The sequence below is a fragment of the Apteryx mantelli genome, chromosome 17 (assembly GCF_036417845.1).
Source record: "Apteryx mantelli isolate bAptMan1 chromosome 17, bAptMan1.hap1, whole genome shotgun sequence".
In the NCBI taxonomy this organism is placed as follows: Eukaryota; Metazoa; Chordata; class Aves; order Apterygiformes; family Apterygidae; genus Apteryx; species Apteryx mantelli.
In genome coordinates this window covers 7317022-7341294 of record NC_089994.1, presented here as the reverse complement: position 1 = coordinate 7341294, position 24273 = coordinate 7317022, and the positions used below count along the sequence as shown (strand labels likewise).

Here is a 24273-nt window from a genome sequence, read left to right as displayed (position 1 = left end):
AGACACACAACCCCTAGATTATGGGCCATCAGAAAAATAGTATTAAAAAAAAAAAAGACAAATTTAGTGCACCAGTAGCATCAGTATTGCTAAGAACTCTGGGACTAGTTAATAAAAGCCCCTGTGACAGCAATCAAAAAAGCGGCATTCAGTACGTATTGTGACACAGTAGTTATGATTACTGCAGTGTGGATGGGTGAAGCATCTCCTTGAAACACCAGGGCAAACAGCCTGGGAGAGTTTAAAACAAATAGAGCAGGGAACCAAAACAGAAGAACAAGAGGAGGAAAAAGCCTGGATTTAGTGATTAAAATAAGAGCTAAATATTCAGCATAGACTATGTAGAGGTGCTCAAGGCAAAGTACATTCCCCTTGCTCACCTATAGCTTTCTAAACATTAACAGATATTGAGGCCAAGTTCCTTGAAGTTACACAAAACAGAAGTCATTAGACTTCTATGCATTCTCACCCCACCGTGTGGGTCAGTTGCAACATTTAAAAATAACTAAGCTGGAGATGTCCTCATACATTTTCACAGGTGACTGTTTCAGAGACAAGACTTATTGCTCAACCCCAAACAAGCACCACCCTTGTCAGGCAATGAGCAGTACCCATAAAGGTCTCTACACAGGCTATACTGTTAGATAGGATTCATTCAGATGTGACATTTGGCATAAGTTGCTACTTCATTTCCCAAGAAAGCTTCAGCTCAATACCTGGAAACACTTCTGCCCCCTCCTGCTATCTGGAACAGAGCGAATCTCAGCTGAGCTGGGATCACCACCACTGGATGAGAGGTAGGAGACACTTGCAAAAAGCTTGCACTACTTCACATGTGCCTCTGTAAAGTGAAATGCTTTTCAGTGCACTACAACAGGCTTAGAAGTGAAAGCCATATCCACATATGCCCATGACATAACGGATAGGGAGCAGGAGCACTCCTCTCCCGGTAATGTGGCACAAGTCCTAGAAGTCAGCTGAACTACTTCTGGGATTCCTGCCATTCTGCAAGCCAAGTAAGTCTGCAAATCAGACATCCGTCAGCTCCATGCCCCCAGAAAAGAGAACCTGTTTCAAGAAATTTAAAGGCTAATTATTACACTACTGCTGACTAAAAGCAACAGATATTCACCCACAAGGATCATACAGCTTTACAAATTAGCTTCAAAAACCCTGTGCACTAGTCACCTTACTTTCAGCTGCAGCGCTGAAAGTTTAACTGTATCCAGTAAGGCTGATTATCCCACAAAAGGAAATGAATAACGCTATATCCAACTGAAATTGCTTAGGTATCCAGGAGAAGCGAGGGAAATGAAAAAAAACAGCAGGAAATAGCGCAAAGGAAAAGCAAACAGACATAATCAATATAACAGGTCTGTCCAGTCCCCCAGGACGGGAGGAATGCTACGGACAGACAGCGGCAAACCAGTACAAGGAGCGAGACCTCACTCAGCAGCGAGCGCCGGCGGGAGCGCCGGGCCGCAGCGCCAGACCTCCGCCGCAGAGGCGAGACCGGCAGGTCTCCAACGACGGCTGCGGCGAGGAATCACAACCAGGAAACAAAAATCGCCTCTCCGCGGCAGAACGAGGCCGAGCAGCCCGCCGCTCCCGGCGCAGGAAACCCCGGCGGAGGCCCGCTCCCGCTCCGCGCCCGCTCCCCGAGCCCGGGCCCCGCACGGCCTCCCCCGAGGCTCCCGACGCGTGGCAGCGAGGGAGGCACCCGCCGGCCCGGCCCGGCCCGCCGGCCCCACGGCCCTGCCGTCAGCACGGGCTAACGCACAGGCTCGGCAGCCGCAGCGACCCCGCGCGCGAGGGCTGCGCCTCCCCGCCGGGCGGCCCGGAGCCTGCCGGCGCCCGCGGCGGCGAGCGCGGGGAGCGGCCGGGCCCGCCCGCGCAGCCCCGCACCTGCCGCCCGCCTAACGGCCGCCGGCCCCAGGGGAGCCGCAGCCTCGCGCTCGGGAGGGCGGCGGCGCTCAGCCCCAGGCGCCCGCGGAGGCGCGGCCCGGCCCTGCCCGGCGCGGCCCAGCCCGGCCCGGCGCGGCCGAGCCCTCCCGCCCCTCACCTGGCAGCTCCTCCATCACCGCGGCCGGCCGCTGCCGCCCCGGGGGCTCGCCCACGCGTGACGTCAGCCGCTACGGAGCGCGCGGTAGGTCACTCCGCACCTGGCTCGGGCGCGCGCGCGCTCGCGCGCCCACCTCCCCTCCCCTCCCTTCTCTTTCCCCGCTTCTATCCCTGCTCCCTGCTCCCTGCTCCGTGCCCCGCCCCGCCCCGCCCCGCCCTCTTCCTCGCCGCAGGCCAATCGGCGCCCCGCCAAGCCCCGTGCCACACCGCGGGGGCCCTCCCGCCCCTTCCGCGGCGCGGCCCGCCCCCGCTGCGGCGGGGGCCAATCAGGGCGCGGCCCCGCCCCCGGCCGCCCCCCCCGCCGCCGCGCCCGGCCGCCCCTCCCCCGCGCGGCGGCAGGTACCGAGCAACGGCCGTGAGGGCGCGCGCCCGCCCCGCGGAGGCGCCGCGACGGGGCCCCGCCGGAGCAGGGCGGCGCGGCGGAGCACGGAGAAAGGCCCGAGGCGCTCAGGTCAATGTAAAACCATTTTTTTTATTCTAAATCACTTTCACAACAGTGAAAATTAGTGAACAGGAATGGTGACGCACTAACCGAGCCGTTAGGGGCTGTGTGCGGCCTGAATACAAGGGGGGAAGTGGTATAATACAAAAGCACACCGAGGAAAAGGTAAGAACAAAAGCATTAACACTTTCAGACTATTTCATTCTTGCATTGCCTGGGAGAGAAGGACTCTCGGTCATGTTTCTGCAGCCACCTCAGTCTAAAGCCCTTGCGTCAACAGATGGCAAAACCCCCCAAACCATTACAATTCTGTATTTTAAAACATAAGTGTTAGTTAGATCTCGTTTAATACCTCTTCTGAGCCTACGACAGTTGCTTTTCCGTCCTCTTTGGAGGAAAAGGCTTTAAAGGGATACCCTGCTCCCTCCGGCAGCAGCCCCTCGGCACCAAGGGAGGGGAGAACCGTGCCCTGTACGACCGCCTGAGCTTTCCCTCGCCGGCGGCAGGTGGTGCTGCCTGCTCACGAAGGCAAGTCAAAGCTGCGACGGTTTTTGCAAACGACGGCCGGTTGCCTGTAAGAATGCAGTAAATTGCCTTTCTCCTAGAAAGGGCCCTACTTACCGAGTTACACACTTGAGAAGAAGCAGGTGTAGAAGAAGTTAAGCTTCTCAAAAGTGCCACACGACAAAAGTTGAAGCATCGCTTCAGCTATTTATAGTTGAGTGATATATTCTGCCAGATTATCATCATCAAGTCAGGTATAAATTTGACTGGATGTGACAAAACACTGCAGAAGGTTTGCAAAATTATTCTTGCCGGATGGAATTTTGGAGGCGGGAAGTTAAAACTCAGTCATCCTCTGACAGGCTGATACTAGAAGTGAACAGTTTATAATTACAGAAGTAGCTTCTACAATAATTAATCAAGGTGCCCTGCCCAGGAACCTCATCCATATACATGAGAAAAAGCCTAACTATTGAAAGAAAGCTTCTGTGAGTTGATTTGTTTTGTCAACTGTTCATCTACTGCCAAGGAAGTCACAATATTCATTTTGTAGGAAATCATTATGACTATCAGTGATCTGAATCAAAATGATCTAAAAACAATAAAAGAAAAAAAAAAACCTTTTGGAATTGCCTAGTCAGAAGAAAAATCAAAACTGTTCGTCTTGCTAGGGAATCCCTCTTATCTGCTGTTCTGAAGGAATCTACTCAAATACATCAGGAGTACATTTTAAAGCTGTATACCCAACAGGATTCCAAAAAGGCTACAGTCTTGTGTGCTCACCTTCTGAAACATTTTTCCCTCAGCACAGAAATGGTTGTAGTTTCCTCCAGTATTTCCAATGAATATCTTTGGTAGATATTGCAATGACTCTTGCACTATAGCCATTCTGTTGTGGCATAGCGCAGCTGTACGCACCTGTAGAGAGAAACTCTTCCAAATGCTCCCTACTGTGGCTAGCAAAGGTAGGATTTCATTTCCCCTCCTGTATGATTTTACAGTATGACAAGTTTAACTTCAAAATTCACTTTAAAATGTCCCTCATTCCTCTCCCCCAAAAAGTTGATCTCAGATCTGTTAATAGGATTTTATTTGGAGTACATGATCTTGCTTAATGTCTCACAGCCTTGGGAAAAAGAAACGTAGCTACAGTGACAAGGTTGTGAGGGGATTATCCATGAGTGCAGCCACAGACTGCCATGTAGAACCAAGGAAGACAACACTGTTTTGTCAGTGGGGAACTGAGCTGGGTGAGGCAGACAGGTGTGTCGTACTGTTCGGCAACCCCACCCAGCTCCACGACGAGAGCATCTTCCAGTGTCTGGCTCCAACAAATGCAGGCTTTAAGAAAATGCAGCATAAATTTGTATCCTTTCTTATAACAGCCACTGGAACTGCTTCAGCAGAGAGTTTTCCATCACTCCATCAAATAACAGCAAGAAAAGAAACCAGTCTCCAAAGCTGGTTCCATTTGCATCAAAAGTCACGCCCAAGGAGTCTCAGCAGTGCTGCAGATGACTTCCTGAAGAAGGCTGGATGTTGATGTGAAGACATTAAACAACATCTGCAGCTCCAGCTGATCCATCGTGGTTGCCAAACATGAGATACTGATCACACTGCAGAACTTTGCTTACCTGCCCAGCCTACCTTGGGGCAACTGTCTTTCACGTAAACCTGTTGTAACTGATTGGCACAGGATTTCAAAGCAGCACTCCTTTTAGAAGTGGAGCTCAAAGCTAGGCCCATGGTTTGTGGCAGGAACCTGTTGTACAAGATAGCTGAGCTGAAATACGCTTTTAAACCAATGTTTAATTTCCAACTCTGGTGCAAAATGCAAGATTCCTCATTGTGCTGTGGTACCACCAATTTCTGGAACCTGTGATTAGCTATGGAACCAGACACCAAGAGGTTTAAAATGGGAAGGGGATGCAGTTTGTAACTGTTTCACAGGCCTTGCTGGCCATGAATATACAGGATAATGGAAAAGATTTATGCAATCAACAGCCAGAACATTATCACCAGAGCCACAAACAGGAAGAGGCGGGATAGGAACTGTTCATCCACATATTGAGGAGTCCCTGGAACAGCTGGAAAACAGGAAGTAAAAAAAACAGTTCAGCTCTTTCCACTTCTCCAGAATATTGTATATTCAGCATATAGCACATTCATAAGTTGAAAAATATGCAAGAAATCCACGTGCGGAAAAACTGTTGCTGTCAAGGTTTCCTACCCTTGGGTTGCCTAGCCGTGCCAGAAGGTCAGAAGGAGGAGCAGCATCAGCTCCTCAAAGCAAAACTGGCAGTAGGCCTGCTCGTGACTAACAGGAGCAGGCAGCTCCAAGTGCTAAAGTCCGGACAAATCTGTTCAGAGTACTCCTGGGGACAAAGCTGAGCTAAGTTCATTGTTGCCAGGTGTTTCCATCCTGAGGAACTTTACAGCCTCTACCTCAGCCTTCCTTCCCTCTCAAGGTGAAACACTTCTCTGCATACGCAAATGGTAATAGAGTCAAAGCTGTGCGTCTAGCCTTGTCCGAGAGAACTAATGGAAAGCACACAAGCTCTGGACGGGCCTTTCTGGAACTGCTGTATTGAGTCCACAGATGAAGAGCAGATAAAAGCGCTGGTTAAACGATGGCTGTTACATCAGCCTACATTTACATACTCCTCAGTTCAGGCACACCCCACACAATTTTTCAGTGCAAAGCAAAATATAGCTAATAGGCAAGTTCATTTGGCCCAAGGACAACACAGGTCCTTTTCAACACACATGTGAATGAGCTTCTGTTTTTTTCCTCATAATTCCTAGGCCAAAACGCAACGTATCCTCAGCCTATATTACACAGTGAAGTAGATTTACCAGGTGGAATCTTTCACACAGGAAGTCCAGAAAAGGCTGGGCAGTAGGTTTTCTTGTTCAAAACAGGCAGATTCAGTTTTTCTACAGTGCTGATGGGGAGGAGTGTTTCTGGGGATTACCAAACAATTTTTAGAGGTTGAGGCCACTATTTGAAGTAACTGAACTGGTTTTTCTTAATTAAAAAAAAAAAAAGTTAAATTATTTCACCAGAAAGTTACTTCTTGTGGAATACAGATGATTGTGTAGGAGATAAATTTCTGAGAAAGAAAAGGAGCAGTCTTTGCTTTCATTATTTTTATGAGACAGAGCACCAGTTTAATTTTTTCCTTCTAATGTTTTAGAAAATAGTCCTTTCCTGCTGTTTTCAAAATACGGAAATTTCAAAAATACCTCCACACACCTTTACCAACTCCTTTCTAATTTTAGAAACTAAAATTCAACTTGGCTGTTTGTTTGTTTTTCTCCTCTGAGGGGAGTTTGCTGGATTACCAGAGGAGAAATGTAAACTGAAGAGGAGAAGTCAATGTCACTATCCCGCTCCAGTTCTGCTGTCCTCTTAACAGGGCCTTCAGCAAAATACAGGGAAGTGACAAACTTTCTTCTTATGTATTCTCTTACAAAAGCTGTAACACACAGACTGTGTTCTCTACTGGGTGTTTTCCCTAATCCCATGTCTCTATATACAACACTGAGTTACTTCACCATTCAGAAAATTTTGTCATTTAGCAGACTGTTTGTTTAAAAATTACAAATAAGTTTGTAAAACATTTGTTTATGATAGGACTCTCCTAGAAGGTAGGATGCACAGTACCTGGAGGAGGTCGCCCATCATTTATGTTGAACGCTGTGGCGAATATACCAAAGGGAAACGCCCCAATTCCGAATGACATTTGGAAGCCACCATCGCCAAACCCAAAGCCCTGGAATCCCTGCAGAGAACAAAGCAACCGAAGATAAAAAAGGTTACAAATCATTTAAAACATGCTTCAAAATATTTTGCAAAACTGCAAACAAACATTCCCTCTTGATGGCTTTCCTAAGACTGAAGGAGTGGCATGCTGTCTGACAGCTTCCAGTTTGCCACGCTATTGTTACCTACCTCCCTACTTCTCCTGGTTATGAAATGTTTCACACAGTAGCAACTTTCCCAGAGCAACCCAAAAATTTGAAAAAAAGAAAACCAGGAACTGCAGTTCTTGCTTGAAGGCCACAAATTAGCAAAAACATTTTCTAATTTCTCAACCTAAAAACAGCATATATCTGACAACATATCAAAATCAACATTACCAATACTATTTAGAACATTTAAATACTGCAATTCTGTATTAATAGCTATTAGCCATATATATCTAAAACAAAGGTATTGTGAAAAAATAACCTATATTCATTTTTCTGATATACATGCATCACTTAAACATTCAGTAAAGGGATAAATTGCCAAGGGATGCATGGAGCATTATAGGGAAGAACAATACCAAAAAAAAAAAAAAAAGTCCGGGAACCTGTAATTGAGTTGGCATATAAAGTCATCTGGGGCAGGAATGCAAGACAGGACCAAAGAAAGGAAGGGTTACAATGCAACAACACTGACCCGGGGGGGTCCAGAGCAAAATTCCTTGTCAAGTCAAAAGATAAGTCATCTGCATTAAGATGAATTGCAACATATAAAAGCAGTGGACTGTTGAAGAACCAGCTGTATATAAATCTTAAGCAGTGGTGTCATCTTTAACTCATCTTTTACTTTGGAGAGCTCAGTGTCTGTGTCCTCTAATACAGCAAACTGCCCTCTTGTTTCAGAATTATACCAGTGATATCAATTATCAAAAACACTCTGGTCTGTCACCTCTCAATAATGGGAGGGAAAAAGATGAATTTCACTGATATAATTCAAGCCAGATATTTCTGTGTTGATCCTTGATTTGAGGAGTTAGTCTTGACTATGACTCTTCTCAACTGCTCTGACATTAACTCTCTATCAGGGACAGCAAAGCACTTGGCATAGCAGGTCCTGCGTTTGTTGGAAACAGGAAGGACAGCATCACTACTGCTATGTCTTCATACCAGATTCCTCTGACTTATCGCAGCACCTGCTAAAAGGTTCAACCAAGGTGCAGTAGCTGATTTAATAAGAAGGCAACTCCCTGGAGAGAGAGAAGGAGTAAGCTCCCAATCTATTCAATGCAAAAATGTTCCTTAATCACACCCAGCAGGGTTGTTTGCATGAAGCGTGAGGCACACGAATGCTCTCTGAGGACCCTGGCCTGAATTACACGGAAATACGCAATTGTTTCATCAGGTCATGCTCACTGTCACTGTGCTAGAAAACACCATGGGGTCTCACCTAGTGGCTCTCCCACATGTCTGTTTATCATGCGTGAGCTGTTGTTTATATTCACTGTGTATAATCTCAACAAAAACACAGATCCCGCTTCAATGGATGGATCCAACAGATAAATCTACATTCCTTTCAAGCAATGCCATGGTACAGTAATATCCCATAGAGAGATGCTAGAAGTGGTTGTCAGCACCAAAATAGGTATATTCACACAAGGATTACACATTTCCAAGCCATCACCATTTGACAAAAGTATATTTCCACAGAGAATTTGCAAAGCAAAGTGTTTCTTATATTTATCTACGGAGAATAATCAAGTATGAAGAACGGCATTTCCAGTGATGCCACACAGGGTTGTTTTGTGAAGCATGATTGAAGTTGACTCATTCTTTGGGATGCTAAGCAGTACTATAGGAAGGGAGTTTTCCTGCCACACAGCAGCTATCAGTTATTCATGAACAACTTACTGGTGATGAGCAAGAAACAGTAAGTACAGGATCATCACACGCATTATGCCCTCCAAGACAAATAAATACCACCATCGATAAAAGCAACTTATCTGCTCCAGTTTGTTTTTTCACTTACCCCTCTGTTCTCTGGTTCAGGTCTCTGACCTTGGGGTCGTGGTGGAGTTTTCTCTCTGCAGGAAATTCTGGAGTTAGCTCAAGTGCAAGGATAATCACATGATAATAGTATCTGTCATAGCTTGGCTAATAAGGCAGAACAAACATGGAGCAATCTCTCGCAGGGCCATGCTGCAGCAGAGCTGCAGGTAGTGTGAGAAGGTGCACCCACCAGCTACGTGAACCCTCAGGATCGCATCCCTGAATTAAGATTTTGCACTTTTGCATAACAAAGTCTCATGGCAAATGCCAGAAAATGAGGACCAATAATGAAGTCTGAACTCTTTATACAGCTGCTCCAATCAGATAACATTAATTGCAACCTACCACTTGTAGCTGATAATTAACACCCAATTCAAATTCAAATAAATTGCCAGATGGACAAGAAATAAGATGTACAAACCCAGGCCCTGCAAAAGCCAGAAATATTTGGCAGAAATGTCAGTTCTATCCAACTTCTGACAACATGATATTTCACACTGTGAATATAACAATCTAGAAGTTTCATCTTGAGAGTTGGTAGTTTTCACACAAACTTGGTGGTTGTATTTGGGTTCCTTACCTGGGGTCCTGTTGCCCAGTGCTGCCTCTTCCATACAGAGGAATAACTTTATCTCGACTGATTCCTGCTTTGCATACAGGACACACTTGCCTGTTTGGCCTGGTCTCTAGCCACTGAAAGAAAGGAAATGAAAACAAAACAAATAAAGGACCACGAGAACAATACCTTGCAAACCTCTTCTTGCAGCCAAGTAGAGAGACTTTGCCAATTTCTCAGAAAGCCACAGAGCAAAACATCTTACTAAATGCCAAGTACTCTCCAAAATGTTGGCATTTTGGCTACTGTTCTGCTATGATCCATCTGTTGATGTGTACACATTCAGAACCGCGCTGAAAATATATGAGAAAATACACAGCAGCAACAGCCCGACACAGGCCAAAGGCTAGAGTAGCCTCCTTTCATCTTTCTTTTCTATGATGCTACTACAATGTACAACCCTACACATGCAAAAAGAAGTACATTCAACCTTTAGCCTACAAACTAAAGCCCTGTCAATTGTCTATATAAACTCTCCTATCAAAACGGGGAATAGTCAGTGGTTAAGACACTGAAAAGTGAGAGGGAGGTGGAACAGTATCTAAGTTTCACTGAAAGAATAAATTGCAAGTTGTTGCACGTGAAGTTGCATTTGCACATTGTGGTTGCCCTGGAGAGAAAGACGCACATTTGAAAAAAGGGGAATGTTCCAGCTTTTGACAGAATACTCTAGAGAACCAACGGCTTTATCGTGTAACAGAAGCTGATGAAAGACAAAGTAAAAGGTAACCTGTCTTACCTGGTGTAAACAAGGCCAACTGTGAGCATTCCCAGGACAATTTGTTCACAAAGCAGAAAAAGAGGGGAAAATAAAATTAGTTACTGAGAATTTGATCTGACAAATGTATAAAGTGTACCAAGGATAGCACAGCTTAGGGACACCAAAATCCTGGAATCCCGTCAGGCCAGTTCTGTAACCTCCCATTAAAACAATTTTTGAAAGCACAGCCCAAGCCTGATCTCCGCTGGTCTTTTCAGGTTATGCAATCTAAGTAAGTTGCTAATGGGATTCTCTCCATATCACCTTTGACTGCTGTGTCCTCATCCCTACCAAAGGCCCAAATAGAGGCTTAATTCATCTTACTGTGTTTACTGCACAGATTTTCTCTTCCGATTCCATGAAAAGATATCCCTGAGCTAAGATGCAAATTAGAAAAATGACAGCAATGAGACTTCAGAATCTTAACAGAAGTCATGTGAGAGATGTATAGCAAAAACATTGGCCACATTCATAAAATCATGGATTAATTCAGGTTGGAAGGGACCTACGGAGGTCTCTAGTCAAGCCCCCTCCCTGCTCAAAGCAGGGTCAGGTATATGATCAAACCAGGTTGCCCAGGGCACAGAAATCCCCATTTTACAATGCTACTCTTAATATTAAATTCATATGGCAACTTAAAAATGGTCAAAGACAAACAAGCAAGCTACAAAGTAAAACTGCTAAGCAGCCATCTGCTTTCAGAGTGGTCTTTACAACACTATTCAAACAAGATACAGGCTTAAAGGTCCATTCTTCAAAATCCTTTTGTGACATTAGCCATTGCAATAATTTTATCTTCAGGTATCATCAACAAGTGATTCCCCATCTTCTAAAATAAAAACCTGGAACTTCAGGTGTTATATACATTATCATAAAAGAGAACTCTTCCTTTTATTAATAAGCATAGATTAGCCTACTATGTAAAACAAAACAATGTCAATCCTCATTAGCTTTTTGAGCATCGAAAAGGTATATTCTAGACCAATCTGCCCAAATAAGAAATGCTACATGCTTACTGTATTTGTGCAACATTCCCAAGTCAGATCAAAGAACTGAACGGCTAGTATTACAACCGCAATACCATGGGAAAAGAGAAATAGCCCACAAGAAAAAGCATGTTCTCTAAAATTTTTTTTATGGTTTCAAAAGAAAAAAAGAGCAAGCTTATAGTAAGTATGAGAAATGCAGTTTGGCCTCCAGAACCTAATTTCAGATTTAGTTTTAGATATGCACAGGCTAGAAGGGAATTTAGGTCTGAACAAGATATCTATGCTAGACCAGAAAGCACAAATAAGATAACACACTTAGCCAAGCATTATCAATGAACACTGAACTTTCCAGGGGTTCTTGCTTGTTTGTCTGTTCTTACAAAATTAGAAAGTATAAAAAAATTAAGATGCAAGAAAAATGTTCCCTGGACCGTGTACATATTTAACAGAGAAAAACAGTTTAGGAACAAAAAAATAAGCTGCACCCAAACCAAAGCCAAGGGCCTTCTTCAGTTTTAACAATAAAACAGACTTCTATTTGATATTTAACATTGTAAAAATCATAGGCTTTTGGGTGATCAGAGACACACGAGCTGTAGCAGATGTTCTGGTTTATCTGTGGGGACTTGAGTACTTACCAGAAGAGATGTCCACACAGGCTGATAACTGCATCCTTGGCAGTGTCTAAACAGATGTTACACTCGAAAGTGCTGTCCTGATTAGTACTGTCCCCAGCACCGTTGCTGCTACTGCTGCCACTGGTCCCTCCAGTGCTGGAGTTCTCCGTTGATGTAGAAGTCGTGGGCCCTTTGCTTGCCATCCTCAGGAGCTGCCCAGACACAAGGTCAAAAAAATTCTCCTATTGGAATCCTAGCAGCAACAAAAGGAAAAACACTTTATTAGTATTATAATGTCCACATAAATAAAAGAAGCATTTGAATCCTATTAATGATGGCTTCTGTTTAACACAGCCAAGAGGGATCTTTTTTTAGAAACTAAGCTACTTTGGCGTCCTGTAGTATGACCTGGCTGACCATGTGACCTGTATTTCAAAGTTACTGGTCAGCAGGCTACACCCACAGCCAAAACAAAGCCATCCTATTTTCTCATAAATGCAATTTTCTGTGAGAAAAAAAAATCAGCTCACCTAATCCTATGTGCTCTTCCAAAAATTCAGTGCAAACCATAACTCTCTAAGTGCAGTCTGAAATAGGATTTAATCATAAAGCGATTCATGGAAAGAAGCTTATTTTCAGATTCAAATTGGGTAGACTGACTCAAGGCATATATTTAAGTTCAATGATCATTAGTTTGGATTATCATGAATGATAATCATGGAAAGCAAAAGTGGCTTTGTACTTGATTTGTCTCATCAGCCACATCTTGCTCCTATCACAGCCGTGGGTTGACAGGATTATCAAACATTTCTAACACTTTCAAACTATCAAATATTTTAAATAATTCTAGTAGTGATGCAGAAGTCCTAAGAATCTCACTTTAATATGCTGCTGACATGCTTTCAGCTCTCATTAACATCATCATATCTATCAAAGAACACCATTTATTTTATTTCAGTAAAAACAACCTCTCCAGTCTATTTTCTAGATGCAAATTCCAGAGCACCTAAAGGTCTGAGACACATCACAGGACACCTGTATTTCCAGAAACACACATTTTTACCAGTAAAAGATTTTTAATCCAAGAACTAAGAGAATTTCAGCAATGACAGAAAATAACCAAAACAAAAACATTTGAAAACTTCCACTGTGCTTTTCACGAAACTCTGACGTCCTGCTGCTGCTGCAGGGGTATGAATACCTAGATAAGGCTGTGAGAGAGGAACAGGTGACTATCTCAACCTTTTGCAAGTGCACAAACAGTTAAGCATTTGAAAAAGGCCATCTGAACCTTTCAGAAGCTAGTTTCTTTGTGAACTTACCCCACAAGCGCTAGCACAGGCTTCCTTAGTGTCCCCTCTTTGCAGCAGTGCTGAAGCACAGGTGCAGAGCAGCAAAACAAAATCTCTGTATCTCTAGCTGTTACTGTCAACAGCTCTTTTCATACAATTCAATGCCACTGCTGCAGTGTCAAGAAAGCATCGCAGTCAAGCCTCAAGAAGGTATTGCATCAATGACACTAAATTACAGCTAGCGAGAAGAGGAAATTTATTTTTGCAGAGTTTTTTCACTGAGTTACATCATTTTGCACAGTGTCCCAGAAGGGCAGCTTGGTAGTCACAGATACTGTGCTTTAACACACGTTGCTTTCAGCACTGCTGACTCTTAGCATTTCACACTATGACTTCATTTACACTCATCAGCAAAACAGTTCACTGTACATTTAAAATTAAAATTCATGTTAGTTCCAGGCAGATGGAAGTGCTGCCAGCCCACAAACTACACACTAAAGACACTTGGAGTTTTCACACATCCTTACTACCAGAATCTGTAGTATCAGCAGCCTATCTTGCTCAGTATTTTAATGCTTCAAAACCTACCAACTTCAGACCTATATACATTTACTGAGAATGAAAATCAACATCAAGAAAGCCTCCCTTAAACTAAGGAAATCAATACATTCTCAAAAAAACACTAGCATCATTTTCTGGAATGGACATATAAGAGGTCTGGCTATTATATCTTGCCATAAAACATATGCAAAAACATGTAGAGGAAGCAAATAAATGAGCTCTTCTGTCCCTAAAACCAATGAGGAAAACAGGATCTCCTTTTCTCCAAATTAAATTCCATATATTTAATACTCAAAACTTAGAGAGCTAAGTTCATCAAAAAGCTAAAATTTGTATCTTCATAAACACCTGCTTTAAAAGCCTCAGCTTACAGTAAATGTGAAAAATAAATAAATCATCAAGTGTATGAAGAGGGATGACACAAAAATCCATAGGAAAATCATTAATGCAATGGAATAAAGATGGCTGAGACAGAAGAAAGATCAAAATAATATAACATGACAGGCACTGGAAATACCCTCCTAGAGGGTCACTCCTTACTCAGTACCAGGATCCTCTTCTAGTTCTTTCTCCATATACTGTTTGACCCTGATGCACCAATCAGATTTAACCAACTTAAAATATCAAAAATGGATCAAAGCACAACAATAAAAATAACCAAGCAGCAATCTTACTCTGAAAAACCTTCTCAATCCTTTGCTTTTGCCTGTGGAATATTGTTTAATATAACTAAGTCTATAACAGGCCCTGTAGGGGTCTGTTCATCTGCAAAGCACGCTGTGCACATACGATGAAGCAAGCATGAAACAGCATCTGATGACTAAAAGGTGCATTTGATAATTGTACATTGCATCACTCACGAGCTTAGCCTGTGAATCCTAAGGTAGGTAAGGTAGGTAAGGTTCAACCACAAATTCAATTTGTCCGAGTGTAGAACAAGTTCAAAATTGTAGAAATGTCACTTGAACTACTTTAAACTCAGAGACAAAACTTTTGAAAGAGCAGCAAACCAGGCCAAACGGAGCCCAGTTTCTGTTTGATCTAGAGATCAGAAGAACAGAAGACTGTGAGTGCACTGGGACACACCGTGACTTTGGGGGTTAAGTAAACAGAACGTAGAGAGGACTGACTGGACAGACGCCAGGCCAGGTTTGCTAAACCCCTGTCCTTCAGATCAGCTCTTCAAATCCAAGTGTGATGAGTAGCAAACAAAACAAGTGAAAGGATATAAAAGTCAGGTGAGATCTAATGACAAGCATGCAAAGATTTTCCTTCTTTCCTGCACTTCTTTGTTCTCTAGACATTTCTAGGAAAAGAATATCTTCACACTTGAAAGCCATCTATATCTGCTGTTTGTTTCATTTAAATCATGACCTCCTATGATATCCCAACAGACTGCTCTGAAAAATGGCTAGATCACTGACAATTACCATCCAGAGAATCAAGAGCGGCAACAGATGAAGCGGTCTCCCTAAATAAAGCATGCTGGAAAGGACGGAGGGTGAAGAAGGCATGGCAGAGAATACGTATGCCTAGGGATCCAGCATGCATCCCACTGGGTTGTCCAAAGAAAAAGTACGGCTGATAGAGCTGGCACACCTGGACCTCTGAGAAGCAGACAGCACACTGGGACCTGAAAGCTGCATCACAGCTGCGAGCACAGGTGGAGCATGAAAGAAGCAAGTGTGGGAAATTGGTAAGGACTGTGTATTAATACAAGTCTCACTAACAGACAGTGAGAAAGAAATTTGAGTAAGTATTTTAAAATTAAAAAAAAACCCAAACACCTATAGATCCAGTAGGAGAAACTGCACAACAGGAATATGCAAGCCAAATAGATACTGTAAAAGATCATATTTCTTAACACAGCAAATGAAAAATTGCTACATTTGCCAAAGTACACTGACCTGGCTCTAAAAAACAAGAGAAACTTTTCAAGACAGACTGGAACAGCTTCCACCGTAAGTTAAAGCATGCAAAAAAATCCATTGGAAACACAGCAAGTGAACAGTAATTCAACCTGAGAGAGACAGAGAGAGAATATAAATTAAAAGCTGATGTTGCTACGTGAGAAACAATTGTAGAATATACATTCATAGCACTGAAACATCAGAATGTTTGAAAAATTTACTTTTTAATGTTCCTTCATGAGCATTAAAAAAAAAATCCCAGCAAGGATATAGGACTCTGGCTAGTTTATTCATAAAACATAAATTTTATTTCTCTTCGCAATGTCTAATATATAACAATGAAATAAAAAGAACAGCATTGGGGGATTAAAAATTCTACTAGAAAGACAGACTTCAATATTTCTTTTGCCAATGGGACGTATGTTATCTGAGATGACTCAGTTTGAAACAATCTAGATCTAGTTTGTTTCTGATATAAGTTCTGATTTAGTTTCTGAACTTCTTTCTGTTGAAATGTGAAGGAAGATTTGTTAGGCTATTTTTCTTTTCTTATCACTACTGTGACAATGTGATTTTCAGATGCGGATATGACAAATTTAAAAAAAAGAGTATTAGCATTAGAAAATCTATCCAAAACTAAGAATATCACCAAGATTTTATATAAATGTTCCTAATCATAAGTCTAAGAAAAATCTGACACTTAAACTATTAGAGCTGTCTGGACTTCAAGTAAGAAAATCGTTGACAGTGCCTAGAAGAAAGTACATTTATTTCTTGATAGTAATTTTAAGATAGATATTCATAATACGTGACTGAAGTCCTACTGTTAATTATTAAACGTGTATTTATCTCACTACCTTTTTATTCCATTCTGCCTCTCAAACACGTTATATTTTAACTTCTCCAAACCCTTTCCTGGGAGTACACCTTTGCACTGCCTGGGCGCTCTGTGGCACCGTGCACCTGCTTTTCGGGATTACGGAAAGCGCTCCCAGCCAACGCGCCCGCCTGCCAGCTCCACCTGGCAAACGCATCCCTTCTGCTGGCGGGGCAACGCGCCCTTTCTCGGCCCCATTTCGTTGACCCGGATTCTGCGACGCGTCCGAGCTACGGTCGCTGCCTTCAGGACGCGAGGTTTGCTCGGGGCCCGCTCGGGGACTCGCCGCACCCCGCGAACGCGCGGCGCTCTTACAAGCTCTCGGAAAAGCAGGGGATTAAAATCATTCTTTTTCTTTGAACGGCTCCATCAAACCTGTATTACCGACTCAAAGGAGACATGTTATCCTCCCACCTCATGAAATGCAAAGGAGAAGAGAAATCTGATATAACCAGTTGGGTAATATCGCCTGAACGTTTTCCTGGTTCGGGCTGTTATGTAAAACGTTTGTTAGAATTAAATGCCCTTAAAGTGGGCTAACCAGGTTGGCACCGAAACATAAAATAAGATAAAGTAAAATAAAATATAAAATAAAGCAAAGCTAGGATGCGGTTCGAGCAGAGGCGGCTCCCCGGAGCAGGGACCAACGCGCGGCAGCGGCTCAGGCCGCGGGGCCGCCCCGGCTCCAGGCCCCTCCGCGGGCCGCGGCGGCCGCTGCGCTTCCCGGCAGCGCTCCGGCCCCGGCTCCGCGGCGCGGCCCGCGGGAGGCCTCCGGAAACGGCGGCCGCGGAGGAAACCCGCGGCGGGCAGCGCCCGGCCCGGCGGCGGCAGCGGCCTTTAGCCGCCCCCCGGCCCGGCCCGCCCCGCTCCTCGGAGCCGCCGCCAAGCCTCGCCCCCCCCCGGCCCCCCCGCCGGGCGCCGCGCGTCTCGTCTCGTCTCGTCTCACCGGCGGGTCCCGCCGCCGCCCCGCGCCGCGGAGCCGCTCCGCCGCCGCCGCCGCCGTCACCTGACGCCCCGGAAGCCCGGCCCTGCCGGGAGGGACCGGCCTCCCCGCCGCGCCGCCTCCTGCCCGCCCGCCCCGCGGCGGCCGCCTCCGGGCCGCGGGCCGCGACCGCCCGTCGCCCGCCCTGTGCCGCGGCCACGGCGCCGCGGGGGGACGGGGCACCCGAGCGCCGTGGCCCCTCCGCAGCCCGAAAAGCAGCAGTTACCGCCGCAGGCACCGCGCCGCGCCGCGGAGTAGAGCCAGGGCTCGGTGACCGCTTTAACATCTCGTCTATGTTTATGCTATGTTATGTTATTTTATTTTATTTTATTTGTGTTTTAAGTCTCTGTAGCGACGTATTTACAGTATCCCCGCTCCTCCTCTAGGGAGTGTTTTCTTTTTAAAATAGAACAGGTCCAGAGACAGGCCACGAATAAGACGAATGGTGGATGAATGGAAAGGGTTATGCGCAGGAAGATGGTGAAAATGCCCGTCTTGTTTACAGACAAGGTTAATAGGAGGGGACAGGTTTGTTTAAATAGTAGGTCAGATGGAGAATGTACACGGGACATTCAGATTTGCTCTCGTTGTCAAAGAATAATTAAATGGCAATAATAAATGATTGCAAGGGAATGCTTTATTGAAGCCAAGAAATTACTGACTTTCAAAAAGCTGTATATCACGTGTGTAACAGGGACATATATATGTATTTTTCTCTTTTCTAATGGTGATATGTATATCATTCTTCAGCGTGGCTGGTAGCCACTAACTGATTAGAGTTAGAAAAAGTTTGTTGTACCATGGTTGCCAGTTCATTCTCATGGTGTATTAGTGCACACTGGTTTCTTCACTTCTTAAGGATTAACTCACAAGACTGACAAACATAACGTTGGCATTTAAGTACACACAAAGCCAAAGCGACAAAGCAGTCACACACACATCAGGAATCCAAACCCTTTAACCTCACACCAGTATTTTTCTCATCAATTCTTTCTGTTTTATCCTGTTACTTGTATTTTCAGCCCACTGTTATTTTCATTCAGTATCAAACCACATTTGAGAACACTCTTCCTTGAAGTTTCCATGCTGAAAGAGCTCCTGTCTGTCAGTGGCCTTTTGCCCTTGTTTAACAAAAAGAGCCTTTTCCAAGACCGTCTGTTCACTTCACTTCTCAGTTTCCAGTACCACACCAGAAAGATGGGAAATCATATAGCTATTGCTGGTAGGTGATAGGCTTTCCTCTTTTTTTTTTCTCTCTCTTTCTTTTCCTTCTGTATTGTAACTCTGAAAACTGCCATATGTCAGGGACCAGGCCTGTAAGCACACTGCAGTTTGCCTGTCCGCTTGAGTAAAACATACTTTGAAGCATCTGGTGTTTGTCATCTGCAAAGGTAAATAGCCGAGCTAAAATGCTGTCGCAATCTGTTACGGAAACGCCGACGCCTTGGGAGGACCCGGCCGGGAAGAGCGCCGTGGGCCGCGGGAGCGACGCGCGGCGGCCGGGCGGGCTGGGCAGCGCGGCTCCCGGCGGGGCTCGGGGTCCGCCGACCTGAACCGTGAGTACGACAGCCCCCAGCGTGCCCCGCGGCAGGACCGCAGCCCCCAGCGTGCCTCGCGGCCGGCGCCAGGCGGCAGCACTACAGCCCCCAGCGTGCCTCGCGGCCGGCGTGGTCTCAAGATGGCGGCGCCCAGGGGCGGCTCGGGCCTGGACACGGGCTCGGACTCGGACAGCAGTGGCGGCGATGCGGCGGCGGCGGAGCGGTTCCGGGAGGCCGCCTGGGACTGCGCCGGGCAGGCGGCGGCGGCGACGGCGGCGGCGCGGGCGGGGCCGCCTGGCGGTGAGGGGCGGCGGCAGCCGGGCTCTGCCCTCCCGCCTGTTAGGGCCGCGGCCCCCGCGCGGCGTCCCCTGCCCCGGGGTGCGGGGGGCCGGGCCGGGCCGTTTCGGGGGCGCTGCCGCCCGCCGGGGCGAGGGGCCGCCCCCGGGTGCCGCTGGGCCCTGGGGAGTTTCCTCCCCCCCCCTCCCCCGAGCTGTTTCCCCCTGAAGTCTCGTGGTGCGAAATCACAGCCGCTGGCGGCGGGAGGAAAGCTGGTGTGGCCCAGACGTTTCTAACTCGCGTTTGCTCTCTTTCTTTGTCAGGCGGTTTTAGAAAGGACCCTTTGCCGTCGGCTCAGCCTAGCCTAAGGTATTTTTGCTTCTGGTTTCAAAAGCCTGTTTCAGTGAAGAAAAATCTAACCCAGGAGTGTATCTGTGCTACCTGCCGCTAACGCCTCGGGATGCTTCCTACCGAGAGGCGTCGTTGTCTCTCCAAAACTGGCCCAGCTGTAACCTGGGATGGTGCTTAAACCAGGAGCTGACAGCTCTTCTTTAAGTGCACTTCTCATGCCTCTAGCGGCAGGGCCATGTAGAGGTTGAAAGCTATTACTGCTCTCAGCTACAGCCTTAGTTCAGACTGTCAGGAACCTACCAACTTTGCAAGGGCCCTATGTAGGAGTTCGTACAATGATACATGATGAAATTTCTATTTCTTTTAGAAACAGAGAGTTATATGTAGAAAGACAAATTCAAAAAAGGTTATAGTTGCAAAGCCAAACACTTATCAGCTGGGAAAGCAATGAAGGTGATGTTGTTCTACACAGGTTTGCAACATTCTTGTAGACTCAGTGTCTAAGACTTTCTGCCCAGCAACTTAAAATCCTCTCTCCCAGGACAGGTGTTGCATGAATTGTGGCATCTGTGCAATGTACCCCAAAGCTGTTTTCTTCAGGAACCACCTGCAAGCGAAGGGATGTCCTGACATCATTGGTTTGCTTTTGTTGGCTCTTTCAGTGAGAAAATCACCCAATTATTAACCATCCTGGAGATGGCTAAATAGCATTCAGCTCTTTCTTGGGCGCTGAACTGATGCTGCTGAGCAATTTTGCACCTTTTTTAGCAGTCTTCCCTATCAACTAAGTAGGAATTGGTTACTAGAGGCTTGGAGATTTTACGGTTGCTTATCTCCTGGGTGGGTGAGAGCAGCAGATCCTATTGGCCTTGAAAAACATAATCATTGTTCTTATTTTAAACAGACGCAAGGTGAACGGTCACGATGAGGATGGAAATGAGCTACAGACCACACCAGAGTTCAGAGCACATGTTGCAAAGAAACTGGGAGCAATGCTAGACGGGTATTGGCACACGATGTTAAAAGGCTTATTCTGGGGGTAAAGTAACACTGATGCTTCTGCATTCTAAAAATGGGAAATTAAAGATTTGAGTGCAATGTGGATATGAAGGAGAAATTGTTTCTTTTCTTGTCCCCTTCATTCCTGTATCTGCTGCAAGCTTCCACTCTCTGTGAACTGACCTGGCCCATGTGCTGTGCTCCTCTGGTACGGACCTCCCGTGCAGTACAGCCTGTCTCCCTTTGCCTCTGTGGTGAACATGTGGGGAGGAAAAAGCAGAATTTAAGTGCCTTAGCACTTTCACCACTTAAAAGCCGGCATGAGAATCTTTCATTTATTCTTACAATCTAAAACATTACCTGATTCAGGCTTGTGCTGGCAGCATGCTGTGTTCAGAAGCTGCATCTGACTGTGGGCTACTGCTGTCTTTATTGTGTAAATATGGCTCTGAGAACTAGAATTTGTGGTGCTCAGAGTTGGCTTTTTGAAACGTTGCTTGCAAATCATTCCTGTGGCGTGTGGTGGTGAGGGGTGAAGGCATGGTCTGCTCTGAAAGCGGGAAAATGAAACAACTTCACTAGGAAAAAGTAAGAAACTATGTAACATCTCCCTGCAGTCTTGTTTCCTAGAAGTATCCAACCTTAGCTCAGTTTGGCTGCACAAACCTATCTGACTGTGGTTTTCTGCTTAGTTTTATCACTGTCTTGAAGGATTCATCAGGACCCTCACAAACTTCTGCGCAAGAGTCTGACTCTGGAGATGATGGTGAGTTCTAGTCGCAGCCATTGTGGCTCTCTTCTGACATTGTTAGTTAAATGATAAGTGATGTGGATCCTGTCCAGTGCCAGTTTTACACACAACTAATTAAAGAGCACTCGCAGTAGAAGAATATGTGCTAATACCACTAAGGACTGGCATATGGATGTTGTGATCTCTGTGCCTGAACTGGTTCCTCTCGGATTTTTAGTCCCAAATAATTGCTGTCTAGCACTCTAGCAATAGGAAGGTTAACAGCAGCGAGGCCTCCTGGAGAGGTTGCTATTGATTGCTTTCACCTCTATATCATATTTTGGCTAAAATTCTCTTTATGCCTTTTGCATATTTTAGGCTTTCGCCTCTTCTCCTCCTCTGTCCCGGGAGATTCTGGAAAATCGGAGCCTTGCCCTCCAGCAAGGAGGAGGCAGCCGTCTAGCTCCAGGTGAGGTGCTGTCAGCTGCTTTGCTCCTGCAGTACTACTGTTCCACCTCCCGTTTCAGAGGCAGCTGGAACACTCCCATGGGAATAGAAAGCTGAAGAGCTTGAGAAGCATGTTTTTATGACTCTTATATTTAACTTTAGCAGTTTTTTTTTTCTTTTTAATGCTGGAGAACTAGAAACATTTATGAGAAATGTTCTTCCCCCTCTTAGCATGTGTAAAGAACACAGCTCTCAAACGTGTTAAATGATAACTGGAGTATGTGTTGGAGTCCCAGAGTCACGGGGTGTTTTGACCGGGTGTTGATCAGGTGTTCTGATGTTAATTACTCTGCTGTCTGTGCTTTGGGTGAATTCAAGGCAAATTGTAACACAGTTCCTTTCCCTTTTGTCACCCTTCCAGTGACCTGGACAGTGACGAAGAATGGCAAAGGTACCAGGAGGCTGCTGTGTCAGCTGCAGACATTCTGAAGCAAAGTGCTTTTCCTGCGCTGTCCCAAGATCCCAGCCAGGATCTGAATCACGGTTGTGTAGAGCCCAGCAAGAAGAAAAAGAAGAAAAAGAAAATCAGGGGAGAGAACAAGATTCAAGACAAAATAGTAGACATGGCAGAGTGTGACCAGATCAGGAAAGATTTGCAGTGTTTGGTGTCTACAAATGGACAGGACGAGAGGCAGGACAGAAATAATACAGAGACAACACTGTTGCCAGAAATAGCGAGGAAGAAGAAAAAGAAGAAGAAGAAAGGAGAATGAAGATTTTGCTCTGCAAACGGCAGATGATTGTGATAGTTTCTTTTCAACGTCCTTCATCTAACAAAGAAAAAGTTGCTGCAGATGAGGGAAAATTAACTGGCAGAGCTTCAGTTTTAAAAGCTCGGTGGCCTGAGGTTCTTATTAAATGAATTCCTTTGTTGTTGGCATCCCTTGAGGAAGGGAACATGGTTCTTCCATCACAGCGGTTATATGTGCTGCTGCTTATGCAGACCTAGTGCTAAAGGATTAAATACTGCGCATGGACTTACGTGGCAAAGGGATATAATCAGAGCTGCACCTCTCCTGGTGTGTTCCTTCCCTTGGGCAAACCAAATCTTGTGTCCTGGAGAAAGTATGTGATGGGTTGAGTTTGATTTATGCAAACAGGTGATCAACTCCTTTTTCTCCTTGCCTCCCGCTGGATGCCTGGGAGGAAAAACCCCAGCCTGTGGGAGAGGCTCATTTGTCAAAAGCATCCTGGCAGGTGTCAGGGCCTACTTATTTTTTCTATGATCATCATAACAATCTGTTGTTGAAACCTGCCGTGTTATTAATCCCTCAGTAATCGGCACCTCTCCAGGGCCCCTGCATGTAACAGCTAAACAAAGAGTGTACAGTGAGCCTGTTTCTGGGTTCTTATAAACAGGTAGTTCTGTTCAAGTTGTCTCCTTTGAAATTTATTTTCATTTACAGTGTCTTCCGTGGCATTTGTTGTTATTAAATTCTGCTACACTTTTAGTCTTATTTAACGTGGCAGATTTTGTACAACAGTGGATCTCTTGCTCTGTTCAGTTGGCTCCCCCACAAGAGATAAAGATGGCTTAAGTTGACTCCTTATTTGCTTCGTGATCTATGTTATAAAATTGCCACAAGGAGGACTTAAATCAGCTTTCAAAGTCACTGTGGTTCAGTTCTTATTTTGATGAGTTTGGTCTGTCTACGTCTCTGAAATAGGGTTGGTTTTGGTTCTTAGTCCATTTATAGAGACCAAACCTTCAGCTCCAGTGTTTCAGGAAACAGCCTGTTATTTGGATATATATTCTTCTTCTGTTCTTAAGGTTGTTTGGTCTCAATAGCTCTAACTCGTTGGCCCCCCTCAGGAGACTTGAAAGCCAGATTAGAGGAGCCAAAATAGAGAACTGTTGCTCTTTGAGCATGGGAAAAAAACAGATGTTTTATTTGCTACTAATAGATCCTTGTTGTTTTTCGCTCAAGACAGCACTGCTGGCATCTGGAAATGGAAAGGCTAAACAGAAAACTGGCTTGTAAACTAACTGAACATGCCAACAAAAATTACTTATGGCCAGCTGAAACTTCAGTATAGTGAAGCTAGCGCATGGGTTCTCTGGATTCCTTAAACCTTGGTTTTTATTTGTTCTTTAAAGAGCATAAATGCCTATTGATCTAAATATTATTTTTGACTTGTTTTATGATTATTATTTTTATACTGACTGGAAGGTAAAGGTATTCGCAAGTAATGCGCATAGGAGGTTAGGGACCAATTCTAGGGTGAGATTGCACAGAGACTCTAGTTACCGAAATTGGTCTCTGATGGTTGATGGTATCTAGAGGAAGCTCTTATCAATATGAACTGTAATTGACGTCTGTAACTTTGAAAACTCCAGATATGATAACTTACGAGTTCGCTATTAGGCCTTTTTTTTAATTCTTCCTTAACCTTAATCTTAACCT

General features: G+C 45.1%; 3 protein-coding genes across 5 annotated transcripts in view; 1 reads left to right on the top strand and 2 right to left on the bottom strand.

Moving 5' to 3' along the window:
- The window catches only part of LIMK2 (LIM domain kinase 2), a 33333-nt gene extending 31146 nt beyond the window's left edge, over positions 1 to 2187 (bottom strand). Inside the window, exon 1 of the mRNA XM_067306762.1 lies at positions 2063 to 2187. Coding sequence (XP_067162863.1) covers positions 2063 to 2078 — 16 coding nt within the window. The 5' untranslated portion in view covers positions 2079 to 2187. The remainder of the gene's footprint in view (positions 1 to 2062) is intronic.
- A 1953-nt stretch (positions 2188 to 4140) lies between these two features.
- On the bottom strand, positions 4141 to 17513 carry RNF185 (ring finger protein 185). 3 transcript variants are annotated; one of them, XM_067306745.1, is made up of 8 exons: positions 17432 to 17512; positions 15606 to 15718; positions 11867 to 12098; positions 10219 to 10237; positions 9444 to 9556; positions 8844 to 8898; positions 6735 to 6852; positions 4141 to 5154 (listed from the first exon to the last, which is right to left on the bottom strand). In XM_067306745.1, exons 3-8 carry the CDS (start codon positions 12046 to 12048, stop codon positions 5057 to 5059), a joined length of 585 nt encoding a protein of 194 aa, XP_067162846.1. In that variant the 5' UTR covers positions 12049 to 12098; positions 15606 to 15718; positions 17432 to 17512; the 3' UTR covers positions 4141 to 5056. The 3 variants fall into 3 exon arrangements, with proteins under 3 accessions (XP_067162846.1, XP_067162845.1, XP_013800357.1); XM_067306744.1 differs by lacking the exon at positions 15606 to 15718 and having other exon boundaries at positions 17432 to 17513; XM_013944903.2 differs by lacking the exon at positions 17432 to 17512 and having other exon boundaries at positions 15606 to 16462.
- A 1596-nt stretch (positions 17514 to 19109) lies between these two features.
- On the top strand, positions 19110 to 23990 carry C17H12orf43 (chromosome 17 C12orf43 homolog). The gene is made up of 6 exons (XM_067307271.1): positions 19110 to 19305; positions 19605 to 19650; positions 20537 to 20635; positions 21324 to 21397; positions 21740 to 21830; positions 22230 to 23990. The coding sequence occupies exons 1-6, from the start codon at positions 19146 to 19148 to the stop codon at positions 22579 to 22581; spliced, it is 822 nt and encodes a 273-aa protein (XP_067163372.1). The 5' UTR covers positions 19110 to 19145; the 3' UTR covers positions 22582 to 23990.
- The last annotated feature ends 283 nt before the right edge of the window (positions 23991 to 24273 follow it).

Excerpts from the sequence above, each read along its gene's own strand:
- RNF185 (XM_067306744.1), bottom strand. The coding sequence starts at position 12,048 with ATGGCAAGCAAAGGGCCCACGACTTCTACATCAACGGAGAACTCCAGC. Across the intron at positions 8,899-9,443 it reads ACTGGGCAACAGGACCCCAG|AGAGAAAACTCCACCACGAC; the intron begins GTAAGGAACCCA and ends AATTTCCTGCAG. Across the intron at positions 6,853-8,843 it reads CTGAACCAGAGAACAGAGGG|GGATTCCAGGGCTTTGGGTT; the intron begins GTAAGTGAAAAA and ends TGTTCTCTGCAG.
- C17H12orf43 (XM_067307271.1), top strand. The coding sequence starts at position 19,146 with ATGGCGGCGCCCAGGGGCGGCTCGGGCCTGGACACGGGCTCGGACTCG. Across the intron at positions 20,636-21,323 it reads CTGGGAGCAATGCTAGACGG|TTTTATCACTGTCTTGAAGG; the intron begins GTATTGGCACAC and ends TTTTCTGCTTAG. Across the intron at positions 21,831-22,229 it reads AGGCAGCCGTCTAGCTCCAG|TGACCTGGACAGTGACGAAG; the intron begins GTGAGGTGCTGT and ends TCACCCTTCCAG.